At 39.4% G+C, this 14,383-nt stretch overlaps 1 protein-coding gene across 7 annotated transcripts in view; it reads right to left on the minus strand.

Annotated features, from left to right (window-relative positions):
• Positions 1 to 2,281: 2,281 nt before the first annotated feature.
• ALS2CL (ALS2 C-terminal like) overlaps positions 2,282 to 14,383 on the minus strand; it is a 65,562-nt gene continuing 53,460 nt past the window's right edge. For 3 of the 7 annotated variants that reach the window (XM_088062619.1, XM_088062615.1, XM_088062607.1), the window contains 5 exons: positions 12,239 to 12,281; positions 12,094 to 12,140; positions 7,636 to 7,764; positions 3,010 to 3,106; positions 2,282 to 2,868 (listed from right to left, as the gene is read on the minus strand). In XM_088062619.1, the coding sequence (XP_087918745.1) occupies positions 2,444 to 2,868; positions 3,010 to 3,106; positions 7,636 to 7,764; positions 12,094 to 12,140; positions 12,239 to 12,281 (741 nt within the window). In that variant the 3' untranslated portion in view covers positions 2,282 to 2,443. Of the gene's footprint in view, positions 2,869 to 3,009; positions 3,107 to 7,635; positions 7,765 to 12,093; positions 12,141 to 12,238; positions 12,282 to 14,050; positions 14,216 to 14,383 lie in introns of those variants that run through there. The other 4 variants (XM_088062623.1, XM_088062622.1, XM_088062627.1 and 1 more) reach the window with 3 other exon arrangements.

Consider the following 14,383-nt stretch of genomic DNA (forward strand, 5'->3'; position numbering starts at 1 on the left):
TTTGGTAAAATGACAAAAATTCTTGGAAAAATTAAAAATTCCTGGGGAAAATGAAAAAATTCTGGGAAAATTAGAGAAATCCTTTGGAAAAATTAAAAATTCCTGGGGAAAATGACAAAAAATCAGGAAAAATTAAAAATTCCTGGGAAAAATGAAAAAATTCTGGGAAAAATAGAGAAATCCTTTGGTAAAATTAAAAATTCCAGGGAAAAATGAAAAAAATCTGGGAAAAATGATAAAAATTCAGGAAAAATTAAAAATTCCTGGGAAAAATGACAAAAATTCAGGAAAAATTAAAAAGTCCTGGGGAAAATGGCAAAAATTCAGGAAAAATGAAAAATTCCTGGGAAAAATGAAAATATTCTGGGAAAAATGAAAAAAAATCTTTGGAAAAATGACAAAAATTCTTGGAAAAATTAAAAATTCCTGGGGAAAATGACAAAAAATCAGGAAAAATTAAAAAGTCCTGGAAAAATGGCAAAAATTCAGGAAAAATTAAAAAGTCCTGGAAAAATGGCAAAAATTCAGGAAAAATTAAAAATTCCTGGGAAAAATGACAAAAATTCAGGAAAAATTAAAAAGTCCTGGAAAAAATGACAAAAATTCAGGAAAAATTAAAAAGTCCTGGGAAAAATGGCAAAAATTCTGGGAAAAATTAAAAATTCCTGGGAAAAGTGAAAAAATTCTGGAAAAGTGACAGTAATCCTTAGAAAAATAAAAAAATCCTGGGAAAAATGAAAAAAGATCTTTGGAAAAATGGCAAAAATTCTTGGAAAAATTAAAAATTCCTGGGAAAAATGGCAAAAATTCAGGAAAAATTAAAAAGTCCTGGGAAAAATGAAAAAATTCTGGGAAAATTAGAGAAATCCTTTGGAAAAATTAAAAATTCCAGGGAAAAATGAAAAAAATCTGGGAAAAATGACAAAAATTCTTGGAAAAATTAAAAATTCCTGGGAAAAATGACAAAAATTCAGGAAAAATTAAAAATTCCTGGAAAAAATGAAAAAATTCTGGGAAAATTAGAGAAATCCTTGGAAAAATAAAAAATTCCTGGAAAAAATGACAAAAATTCTTGGGAAAATAAAAAACAAATCCAGGGAAAAATGGAAAAATCCAGGGGAAAATGATAAAAATTCAGGAAAAATGAAAAATTCCTGGGAAAATGACAGAAATCCTGGGAAAAATTAAAAATTCCTGGGAAAAATAAAAAAAAATCCAGGGAAAAATGAAAATATTCTGGGAAAAATGACAAAATTTCCTGGGAAAAATGGAAAAATCCCAATGGAAAATGACAAAAATTCGGGAAAAATTACAGAAATCCCTTGGAAAAATAAATAAAAAAAAAATCCTGGGAAAAAAATGGAAAAAAATCTGGGAAAAAATGGAAAATCCCTGGGAAAAAGGACAAAAATCCTCAGGAAAATAAAAAAAAAAATCCTGGGAAAATGTAAAAAATCGGGATAAAAAATGTTTAAAAAAGGGAATTTTGGGGCTGTTTTGAGAAAATCCCAAAAATTCATTGGGAATATCCCAAATTTTCCTTTTCCAAAGGGATTCAGGGCAGGGATTGGAGTTTCTATTCCCGTTTTCCCAGAAATCCGCGGGAAAATCGGGAAATTCGGGAATGGAAAATTCCAAAAATCCTGACTCGGGAAAAGAGAAAAATTTTCCACATTTTTTTCCCTCATTCCAGGAATTTTTCAGAGCTTTGGGATCCATTTCCCATCCCAGGAAATTCCCATTAAAAAAATTCCGTCTTTTTTTTTTTCCTGGGAATTCTCCAGCGTAAATTAAAAATTAAAAATCCCAGAGCAGGAAAAGGAAAATTTTCCCGGGAATTCTTGACGGGAAAATGGGATCAAGGTGGGAATTCCGGAATTTTTCCCGGGAATTCTTGACGGGAAAATGGGATCAAGGTGGGAATTCCGGAATTTTTCCCGGGAATTCTTGACGGGAAAAATGGGATCAAGGTGGGAATTCCGGAATTTTTCCCGGGAATTCTTGACGGGAAAATGGGATCAAGGTGGGAATTCCGGAATTTTTCCCGGGAATTCTTGACGGGAAAATGGGATCAAGGTGGGAATTCCGGAATTTTTCCCGGGAATTCTTGACGGGAAAATGGGATCAAGGTGGGAATTCCGGAATTTTTCCCGGGAATTCTTGACGGGAAAATGGGATCAAGGTGGGAATTCCGGAATTTTTTCCCGGGAATTCTTGACGGGGAAAATGGGATCAAGGTGGGAATTCCGGAATTTTTCCGGGAATTCTCGACGGGAAAATGGGATCAAGGTGGGAATTCCGGAATTTTTCCCGGGAATTCTTGACGGGAAAATGGGATCAAGGTGGGAATTCCGGAATTTTTCCCGGGAATTCTTGACGGGAAAATGGGATCAAGGTGGGAATTCCGGAATTTTTCCCGGGAATTCTTGACGGGAAAATGGGATCAAGGTGGGAATTCCGGAATTTTTCCCGGGAATTCTTGACGGGAAAATGGGATCAAGGTGGGAATTCCGGAATTTTTCCCGGGAATTCTTGACGGGAAAAATGGGATCAAGGTGGGAATTCCGGAATTTTTCCCGGGAATTCTTGACGGGAAAAATGGGATCAAGGTGGGAATTCCGGAATTTTTCCCGGGAATTCTTGACGGGAAAATGGGATCAAGGTGGGAATTCCAGCTTTTCCAGTGAATTTTGGGATGGGAAAACCTCAGCTGGGGAGGAATTCCTTCCCTTAAAAGCAGCCAGGGATGAAATTCCCGATTTTTCCAGCGGGAAAATTCGGGATGAAGAAGATTTTCCCAAGGGATCAGGAACTGTGGGAATTTTCCTTGGGATGAATCCGGATCCTTTGGATGTGTTCGTAGCACGACTGAGGAGGGAAAAGAGCGGAAAAATCAGGGAAAAAAAAAAAAAAATCGGGAATTCCGGGATTAAATCCGAGCTTTTGCAGCCGGAAAAGCCCCGCGGATCCCGGGAATTCCCAAGGAATTCCGGGAAAAACTTCCCTGACCTCGAGCGCCGTGAGCAGGAAATCCGACATTCCGCCCTGCTGGGATGGATCCATGAAATCCCGGATCAGGTGGATTTCGGCTCCCAGGTGTTGGATCCTAAGGAAAAATGATTCCCAAAATTCGGGAAAAACCTCTTGGGAATGTGGAGAGGGTGGGGATTAATTGGGAATTAATTGGGGATTAATTGGGGATTAATTGGGGATTAATTGGGGATTAATTGGGAATTTCTTTGGGGATTATTTGGGATTATTTGGGGATTATTTGGGAATTAATTGGGAATTATTTGGGGATTATTTGGGATTAATTGGGAATTAATTGGGAATTATTGGGGGATTATTTGGGGATTAATTGGGAATTTATTTGGGGATTAATTGGGGATTAATTGGGGATTATTTGGGAATTAATTTGGGATTATTTGGGGATTATTTGGGGATTATTTGGGGATTAATTGGGAATTTATTTGGGGATTAATTGGGAATTTATTTGGGGATTAATTGGGAATTAATTGGGGATTAATTGGGGATTATTGGGGGATTATTTGGGGATTAATTGGGAATTTATTTGGGGATTATTTGGGATTAATTGGGAATTACTTGGGAATTTATTTGGGGAAGAATTGGGAATTTATTTGGGAATTACTTGGGAATTTATTTGGGGATTATTTGGGATTATTTGGGAATTATTTGGGGATTATTTGGGAATTAATTGGGAATTTATTTGGGGATTAATTGGGAATTTATTTGGGAATTACTTGGGAATTTATTTGGGGATTATTTGGGAATTAATTGGGAATTTCTTTGGGGATTAATTGGGAATTTATTTGGGGATTATTTGGGGATTATTTGGGGATTATTTGGGAATTAATTGGGAATTATTTGGGAATTATTTGGGGATTATTTGGGGATTATTTGGGAATTAATTGGGAATTATTTGGGAATTATTTGGGGATTATTTGGGAATTAATTGGGAATTATTTGGGAATTTATTTGGGGATTATTTGGGGATTATTTGGGAATTAATTGGGAATTTATTTGGGGATTAATTGGGAATTTATTTGGGAATTACTTGGGAATTTATTTGGGGATTATTTGGGATTATTTGGGGATTTATTTGGGGATTATTTGGGAATTATTTGGGGATTATTTGGGATTAATTGGGAATTACTTGGGAATTTATTTGGGGATTATTTGGGGATTAATTGGGAATTTATTTGGGGATTAATTGGGAATTTATTTGGGAATTACTTGGGAATTTATTTGGGGATTATTTGGGGATTATTTGGGAATTAATTGGGAATTATTTGGGGATTAATTGGGGATTATTTGGGAATTAATTGGGAATTATTTGGGAATTTATTTGGGGATTAATTGGGAATTTATTTGGGAATTACTTGGGAATTTATTTGGGGATTATTTGGGGATTATTTGGGAATTAATTGGGAATTATTTGGGGATTAATTGGGAATTATTTGGGGATTAATTGGGAATTTCTTTGGGGATTAATTGGGAATTTCTTTGGGGATTATTTGGGATTATTTGGGGATTTATTTGGGGACTATTTGGGAATTAATTGGGAATTATTTGGGAATATTTGGGGATTATTTGGGAATTATTTGGGGATTATTTGGGGATTAATTGGGAATTTATTTGGGGATTAATTGGGAATTTATTTGGGGATTAATTGGGAATTTATTTGGGGATTAATTGGGAATTTATTTGGGAATTACTTGGGAATTTATTTGGGGATTATTTGGGAATTTATTTGGGAATTAATTGGGAATTTATTTGGGGATTAATTGGGAATTTATTTGGGAATTACTTGGGGATTATTTGGGATTATTTGGGATTATTTGGGGATTATTTGGGAATTATTTGGGGATTATTTGGGATTATTTGGGAATTATTTGGGAATTATTTTGGGATTATTTGGGATTATTTGGGAATTATTTGGGAATTATTTTGGGATTATTTTGGATTATTTTGGATTATTTGGGGATTAATTGGGAATTACTTGGGAATTTATTTGGGGATTGGTAATTTATTTGGGATTATTTGGGAATTATTTGGGATTATTTGGGGAATAATTGGGAATTAATTGGGGAATTATTTGGGAATTACTTGAGGATTATTTGATAATTAATTGGGGATTATTTGCGAATTATTTGGGGATTATTTAGGAATTATTTGGGAATTATTTAGGAATTATTTGGGAATTGTTTGGGGATTATTTGGGAATTATTTGGGGGTTAATTGGGAATTAATTTGGAATTATTTGGGAATTAATTGGGAATTATTTGGGAATTAATTGGGAATCAATTGGAAATTATTTGGGGATTATTTGGGGATTATTTGGGAATTATTTGTGAATTATTTGGGGATTATTTGGGGATTAATTGGGAATTCTTTGGGAATTATTTTAGAATTATTTGAGAATTATTTGGGAATTTATTGGGAATTTATTTGGGGATTTTTTTGGAATTATTTGGGGATTTGGAGATTATTTGGGAATCAATTGGGAATTATTTGAGAATTAATTGGGAATTTATTTGGGAATTCTTTTGGGATTATTTGAGGATTATTTGGGAATTTAATTGGGAATTAATTGGGAATTATTTGAGAATTAATTGGGAATTATTTGGGAATTATTTGCAGATTATTGGGGCATTATTTGTGGATTACTGGGAAATAATTTGGGAATTATTATTATCATTTGGGAATTGTTGTGGATTAGAGGGTCGGGAATGCAGAATTCCATGGGAATGCAGAATTCCAGAGGGGCGGGAATGCAGAATTCCAGAGGAAATGCAGAATTCCAGAGGGTCAGGAATGCAGAATTCCAGAGTGGATCCAGAATTCCAGAGGGTTGGGAATGAAATTCCAGAGGAAATTGAAGAATTCCAGAGGGAATGGAAGAATTCCAAAGGCAAGGAATGAAGAATTCCATAGGGAACGGAAAAATTCCAGAGGGTTGGGAATGAAATTCCAGAGGGAATAGAAGAATTCCAGAGGGGCGGGAATGCAGAATTCCATGGGAATGCAGAATTCCAGAGGAAATGCAGAATTCCAGAGGAAATACAGAATTCCAGAGGGTTGGGAATGCAGAATTCCAGAGGGTCGGGAATGCGGAATTCCATGGGAATGCGGAATTCCATGGGAATGCGGAATTCCAGAGGAAATGCAGAATTCCAGAGGAAATGCAGAATTCCATGGGAATGCAGAATTCCAGAGGGTCGGGAATGCAGAATTCCAGAGGAAATGCAGAATTCCAGAGTGGATCCAGAATTCCAGAGGGTTGGGAATGAAATTCCAGAGGAAATTGAAGAATTCCAGAGGGAATGGAAGAATTCCAGAGGGTCGGGAATGCGGAATTCCACGGGAATGCGGAATTCCACGGGAATGCAGAATTCCAGAGGGTCGGGAATGCAGAATTCCATGGGAATGCAGAATTCCAGAGGAAATGCAGAATTCCAGAGGAAATACAGAATTCCAGAGGGTTGGGAATGCAGAATTCCATGGGAATGCAGAATTCCAGAGGGTGGGAATGCAGAATTCCAGAGGAAATACAGAATTCCAGAGGGTTGGGAATGCAGAATTCCAGAGGGTTGGGAATGCGGAATTCCATGGGAATGCAGAATTCCAGAGGGTTGGAATGCGGAATTCCACGGGAATGCAGAATTCCAGAGGAAATACAGAATTCCAGAGGAAATGCAGAATTCCAGAGGAAATGCAGAATTCCAGAGGAAATGCAGAATTCCAGAGGAAATACAGAATTCCAGAGGAAATGCAGAATTCCAGAGGAAATGCAGAATTCCAGAGGAAATACAGAATTCCAGAGGGTTGGGAATGCAGAATTCCAGAGGGTCGGGAATGCAGAATTCCATGGGAATGCAGAATTCCAGAGGGTGGGAATGCAGAATTCCAGAGGGTGGGAATGCAGAATTCCATGGGAATGCAGAATTCCAGAGGGTGGGAATGCGGAATTCCATGGGAATGCAGAATTCCAGAGGAAATGCAGAATTCCAGAGGAAATACAGAATTCCAGAGGGTTGGGAATGCGGAATTCCACGGGAATGCGGAATTCCATGGGAATGCAGAATTCCAGAGGGTTGGGAATGCAGAATTCCAGAGGAAATGCAGAATTCCAGAGGAAATACAGAATTCCAGAGGGTTGGGAATGCAGAATTCCATGGGAATGCAGAATTCCATGGGAATGCAGAATTCCAGAGGGTGGAAATGCAGAATTCCAGAGGGTTGGGAATGCAGAATTCCAGAGGGTTGGGAATGCAGAATTCCATGGGAATGCAGAATTCCAGATGAAATACAGAATTCCAGAGGAAATGCAGAATTCCAGATGAAATACAGAATTCCAGAGGAAATGCAGAATTCCAGAGGAAATACAGAATTCCAGAGGGTTGGGAATGCGGAATTCCACGGGAATGCGGAATTCCATGAGAATGCAGAATTCCAGAGGGGTGGGAATGCGGAATTCCATGGGAATGCGGAATTCCACGGGAATGCGGAATTCCATGGGAATGCAGAATTCCAGAGGGTCGGGAATGCAGAATTCCACGGGAATGCAGAATTCCAGAGGGTCGGGAATGCGGAATTCCACGGGAATTCCCGGACCTGGCTCTGGCCACCACGAAGAGCAGCAGGGGCAGGAGTTCGTCCATCGGGAGCCGCGAGCCCGGAGCCGCCAGAGCCCGGCAGGCGCCGCCCAGGAATTCCAGCTTTTCCTTCGGATCCACCGTGGTGCTGCCGGAAAAACAGCGGGAAAAATGGGGAAAAATGGGAAAAATGGGAAAAAACAGGGAAAAAATGGGGAAAAATGGGGAAAAATCCGGGATGGAAATTCGGGATGAAATTGGGGTTTGAGGGATGGGAAATTCTGGGATTTCCAGGATGGAATTCCAGCTTTTCCTTCGGATCCATCGTGGTGCTGCCGGAAAAACAGCGGGAAAAATGGGGGAAAATGGGAAAATATAAGAAAAATGGGAAAAATGGGAAAAAATGGGAAAAAAATGGGGAAAAATGAGAAAAATGGGGAAAATGGGAAAAAATGGGAAAAATGGGAAAAAAGAGGGAAAAACAGGGAAAATGGGATTGGGAATAAATCTAAGGAAAAAATTGGGATTAAATTGGGGTTTGAGGGATGGGAAATTCTGGGATTTCCAGGATGGAATTCCAGCTTTTCCATGGGATCCATCGTGGTGCTGCCGGAAAAACAGCGGGAAAAATGGGGAAAATGGGAAAATGGGAAAAAACAGGGGAAAAACTGGGAAAAATGGGGAAAAATCCAGGGGAAAAATAAGAATAAATAGAAAAAATGGGAAAAATGTGGAAAAAACTGGGGGAAAATGGGAAAAATGGGAAAATATGAGAAAAATGGGAAAAATGGGGAAAAAATGGGGGAAAATGGGAAAAAACGGGAAAATATGAGAAAAATGGGAAAAAATGGGAAAAAACGGGAAAAACGGGAAAAAAATGGGGAAAATGAGAAAATATGAGAAAAATGGGAAAAATGGGAAAAATGGGAAAATATGAGAAAAATGGGAAAAATGGGAAAAAATGGGAAAAACGGGAAAAATGGGAAAAAAATGGGGAAAAACTGGGGAAAATGGGAAAAATGGGAAAAATCCAGGGAAAAAACTGGGGGAAAATGGGAAAAATGAGAAAATATGAGAAAAATGGGAAAAATGGGAAAAAACTGGAAAAAACTGGGGGGAAATGGGAAAAATGGGAAAATATAAGAAAAATGGGAAAAAACAGGAAAAAAATGGGAAAAAAAATGGGGGAAAATGGGAAAAATGGGGAAAATGGGAAAAAATGGGAAAAATGGGAAAAAAGAGGGAAAAACAGGGAAAATGGGATTGGGAATAAATCTAAGGAAAAAAATTGGGATTAAATTGGGGTTTGAGGGATGGGAAATTCTGGGATTTCCAGGATGGAATTCCAGCTTTTCCTTCGGATCCATCGTGGTGCTGCCGGAAAAACAGCGGGAAAAATGGGATTGGAAAAAACGGGGGGAAAATGGGAAAAAAACCAGGGAAAAAATGGGGATATCAGGGGAAAATGGGAAAAATGGGGAAAAATGGGAAAACGTGAGAAAAATGGGAAAAATCTGGGGAAAAAATGGGGAAAAAAACGGGGAAGAAACTGGAAAAAAATGGGGAAAAAAGGGGGAAAGATGGGAAAAATGGGAAAAATGGGAAAGAAACAAGAAAAAATGGGGAAAATGGGGAAATCAGGGAAAAAAATGGGAAAAAATGGGGAAAAATAGGGAAAAAAGGGAAAATGGGGAAATGTGGAAAGAATGGGGGAAAATGGAGAAAACTTGTAAAAAATTGGGAAAAAATGGGAAAAATAGGAAAAAAATGGGGGGAATGGGGAAAAAAAACAGGAAAAAAAAAATGGGGAAAAAAATGGGGAAAAAATGGGGAAAAATGGGAAAAAAATAGGAAAAAACAGGAAAGAAACAGGAAAAATGGGAAAACCGGGAAAAAATGGGGGAAAATGGGGAAAAAATGGGGGAAAAATGAGAAAATCAGGGAAAAATGGGAAAAAAATGGGAAAAAGGAAAAATGGGAAAAACAGGGAAAATGGGATTGGGAATAAATCTAAGGAAAAAGTCTGGGATGAAATTGGGGTTTGTGGGATGGGATATCCTGGGATCTCCAGGATGGAATTCCAGCTTTTCCATGGGATCCATCGTGGTGCTGCCGGAAAACAGCGGGAAAAATGGGGAAAATCCGGGGAAAAAAGGGAAAAATGGGAAAAACTGGGGAAAATGGGGAAAAATGGGAAAATATGAGAAAAATGGGGAAAATGGGAAAAAACTGGGGAAAAATGGGGAAAAATGGGAAAAATGAGAAAATATGGGAAAAATGGGAAAAAATGAGGAAAAAATGGGGAAAAATGGGAAAATATGAGAAAAATGGGAAAAATGGGGGGAAAATGGGAAAAAAACTGGGGAAAATTGGGAAAAATGGGAAAAACACGAGAAAAATGGGAAAACATGAGAAAAATGGGAAAAATGGGGGGGGAAAATGGGGAAAAAAATGGGGAAAAATGGGAAGAAATGGGAAAAAAATGGGAAAAATGGGGGAAAATGGGAAAAAAATGGGAAAATGGGAAAAATGGGGAAAAATGGGGAAAAAAAATAGGGAAAAATGGGGGAAAATGGGGGAAAAAATGTGGAAAGATGGGAAAAAACAGGGAAAAAAAAAATGGGAAATAATGGGGGAAAATGGGGGAAAATGGGGATATCAGGGGAAAAAATGGGGAAAAATGGGGAAAAAATAGAAAAAATGGAGAAAAATGGGGAAACATGAGAAAAATGGGAAAAAACTGGGAAAATGGGGAAATCAGGGAAAAGATGGGAAAAATGGAGAAAAAATGGGGGAAAATGGGGGAAAATGGGATTGGGAATAAATCTAGGGAAAAAATTTGGGATGAAAGGATTTATGGGATGGGATATTTTGGGATCTCTGATATGGGATGGGACATTCTGGGATTTTCAGGATGGAATTCCAGCTTTTCCCTGGGATCCACCGTGGTGCTGCGGGGAAAACAGCAGGGAAAATGGGGAAAAATGGGGAAAAATGGGGGAAAATGGGAAAAAAAATTGGAAAAAATGGGGGAAAATGGGGAAAATTGGGAAAAATTGGGAAAAAACAGGGAAAAATGGAGGAAAAATGGGGGAAAATGGGAAAAAATGTGGAAAAATGGGAAAACGGGGAAATCAGGGGGAAAATGGGGAAAAATGGGGAAAATGGGAAAAAATGGGGAGAAAATGGGGAAAAACTGGGAAAAATGGGAAAAAAATGGGGAAAGTCCAGGGAAGAACTGGGAAAAATGGGAAAATCAGGGGGAAAATAGAAAAAAAATGGGAAAAAATAGGAAAAATGGGGAAATGGGATTGGGAATAAATCTGGGGAAAAAAATCAGGAGGAAAGGGTTTGTGGGATGGGAAATTCCTGGGATTTCCAGGATGGAATTCCAGCTTTTCCCTGGGATCCACCGTGAGGCTGCGGGCACAAAGAGCCCGGGAAAAGCCGGAAAAATGGGATTGGGAAGAAAAAATTGGGGAAAAAAATGGGATTAAAGGATTTCTGGGATGGGACATTCCTGATGTCTCTGGATTCCATCCCATGGATCCAATTCCTTGGGAATTCCATCCGGCCCTGAGGCAAATCCCAGGAATCTGGGAATGGGGAAAATCTGGGAATGGGGAAATTGGGAAATCCGGGAATTGGGGTAATCTGGGAATGAGGAAATCCAGGAATGGGAAAATCTGGGAATGGGGAGTTTTGGAAGTAAAAATTCCCTGCAATTCAATTGCACAGAAACCAAATCCCCAAATCCCCAAAATCCCAAAATCCCAAAATCCCCAAATCAAAAAAAAACCCGCCAAAAAAATCCCAAAAAACCCCAAAAAATCCCAAAGTCCCCAAATCCCCAAAATCCCCAAAATTCCCCCCAAATTTCCCCAAATCCCCAAAATCCCAAATCCCAAAAATCCCCAAAATTTCCAAAATCCCAAAAAATCCCCAAAATCCAAAAAAAATTTTTAAAATCCCCAAAAATTCAAAAACAATCCCCAAAATTCCCCAAATTCCCAAAATCCCCAAATCCCAAAAATCCCCAAATCCCAAAAATCCCAAATCCCAAAAATCAAAAAAAAAATCCCAAAATCCAAAAAATTCCCCAAAAATTCTCCAAATCCTCAAATCCCCAAAAACCCCAAATCTCCAAAAATCCCAAAATCAAAAAAAATTCCCCAAATCCCAAAAATCCCAAAATCCCCAAAATCCCAAATCCCCAAAATTCAAAAAAATTTTTAAAAATCCCCAAAAATTCCCAAAAAATTCCCAAAAAATTCCCAAAAAATTCCCAAAATCCCCAAAATCCCAAATCCCCAAAATTCCCAAAAATTTTGAAAAAAATCCCCAAAAATTCCCAAAAAATTCCCAAAAAATTCCCAAAAAATCCCCAAAATCCCCAAATTCCAAAAATCCCAAATCGCAACAACCCCAAATCCCAGAATTCCCAAAATTCCCCAAATCCCGGGAATTGGGGTCTCACAGGAGCCTCTGGAGCCGCTCGGTGGCCGCCCGGAAGCAGCAAAAATCCTGGAAAAGAGAGCGGAACCCTCCGGGAATTCCCAGAAATCCGGGAAGGAAATCCACAGAAAATTGGGAATGGCCGAGAATTCCTGGTTTTTCCTCACCTGGCTCCGGCTCGGGATTGGATCCTGGAGAGGCCAAAGGTGCCTGGGAAGGGAAATTTGGGATTTGGGATTTCCCGATCCCGCGGGAGAAAAGGGAATTCCATGAAAATCCTGGAATGTTCTCTGGGATAAGACGTGGATATTGGGGAATTCTGGGATGAAAGGAATTGGATTTTCCATGGAATTCCAGGAAAATCCTTTGGGATTGGGATTTTCCAGGAATTATCCCTTGGGATCTCCTCCTCCTCCTCCGTTTGCTCCTCTCCCAGCCCTGCTCCAGCCTCGGGAATCTGGGAATTCCAGCCCATGGATCCGTTTTTCTGGGAATTCCATCCCTGGGAATTCCAGCCCGTGGATCCAATTCCTTGGGAATGCAATCCCATGGATCCAATTCCCTGGAACTGGGAATTCCAGCCCATGGATCTGCTTTCCCGGGAATTCCATCCCCGGATCCCTTTCCTGGGAATTCCATCCTCGGGAATTCCATCCCAGGGATCCAATTCCTTGGGAATTCCATCCCAGGGATCCAATTCCTTGGGAATTCCATCCTCAGGAATTCCATCCCTGGATCCATTTTCCTGGAACTGGGAATTCCAGCCCATGGATCTGCTTTCCCAGGAATTCCATCCCCGGATCCTTTCCCTGGGAATTCCATCCCCTGGATCCAATTCCTTGGGAATTCCATCCCCTGGATCCAATTCCTTGGGAATTCCAGCCCATGGATCCAATTCCATCCCTGGGAATTCCATTCCTGGGAATTCCAGCCCATGGATCCATTTCTCTGGGAATTCCATCCCAGGGAATTCCATCCCCGGATCCCTTTCCCAGGAATTCCGTCCTTGGGAATTCCATCCTCGGGAATTCCATCCCTGGATCCATTTTTCCTGGAATTTGGAATTCCATCCATGGATCCAATTCCTTGGGAATTCCATCCCTGGGAATTCCAGCCCCGGATCCCCTTCCCCGGGAATTCCATGGGAGTTTTTGGGATAATCCAGGAGGAATTTGGGCTCTTTCCTGTCCAGCCCCTCCCTTTGCTTTGGGCCGGAATCCTCCAGGAGAATTCCCAAAAATCCGGGAATTTTCCAAAATTTAAAATTATTGACATTTAAAAATTCGGGATAATTTGGATAAAAAAAATCGGGAATTTTCCGCATTTATAAATCATTGAAATTTAAAAATTCGGGATAATTTGGAGCAAAAAATTCAGGAATTTTTCCACATTTATAAATTCATAAATTCAGGATAATTTGGAGCAAAGAATTCTGGAATTTTCCACAATTTAAAATCATTGAAATTTAAAAATTCAGGAAAATTTGGAACAAAAAATTCGTGAATTTTCCGCATTTATAAATCATTGAAATTTAAAAATTCGGGATATTTTGGAGCAAAAAAATTTGGGAATTTTTCCACATTTATAAATTCATAAATTTGGGATAATTTGGAGCAAAAAATTCAGGAATTTTCCACATTTATAAATTTATAAATTCATAAATTCGGGATAATTTGGAGCAAAGAATTTGGGAATTTTCCACATTTATAAATCATTGAAATTTAAAAATTCGGGATATTTTGGAGCAAAAAAATTTGGGAATTTTTCCACATTTATAAGTTTATGACCTCCAAAATTTCGGGATAATTTACAGCAAAAAATTCAGGAATTCCCAAAAAAAAAAAAAAATCCAGGAATACAAACCAGGATAACAACACCTCCCAGCCAAACCCTTCCGGAGTGGGAATTCCTCCGGAAAAATAAAACCCCCTCGGAGCACTGAACCTTCCCGGGATTTTTCCCGCGGGAATTCCGCTCACTTCTGCACTCCCAGGAATTCCAGGAGCTGGAAATCCGGGAATTGGCTCAGCTCCCGGATTCCTTGGCTGTAGAGCTCATCCTGGCGCTGGTGCTGGAGCAGGTACAGCACCGAGAGCTCCGGGTAAAACCTGGCCAGGATCAGCGGCAGCACCGGCCCGGAGCCCCTGCGGAAAACACGGGGAAAAAAATGGGATTTTCCAAAGGAATTCCGGGTGGATTTACCTGGAGGGGATGGGGGAGGGGTTGGGATGGGAGGGAGGGAATGGGTCCCGGAGGAGATGGAGAAGGGAGGGAGCTCTGGGAAATTCCTTGGGAAAAAGTTGGAGAACCGG

This window comes from Pseudopodoces humilis, chromosome 1 (assembly GCF_049639895.1).
Source record: "Pseudopodoces humilis isolate 2021_Gansu_Grassland_sample_001 chromosome 1, ASM4963989v1, whole genome shotgun sequence".
In the NCBI taxonomy this organism is placed as follows: Eukaryota; Metazoa; Chordata; class Aves; order Passeriformes; family Paridae; genus Pseudopodoces; species Pseudopodoces humilis.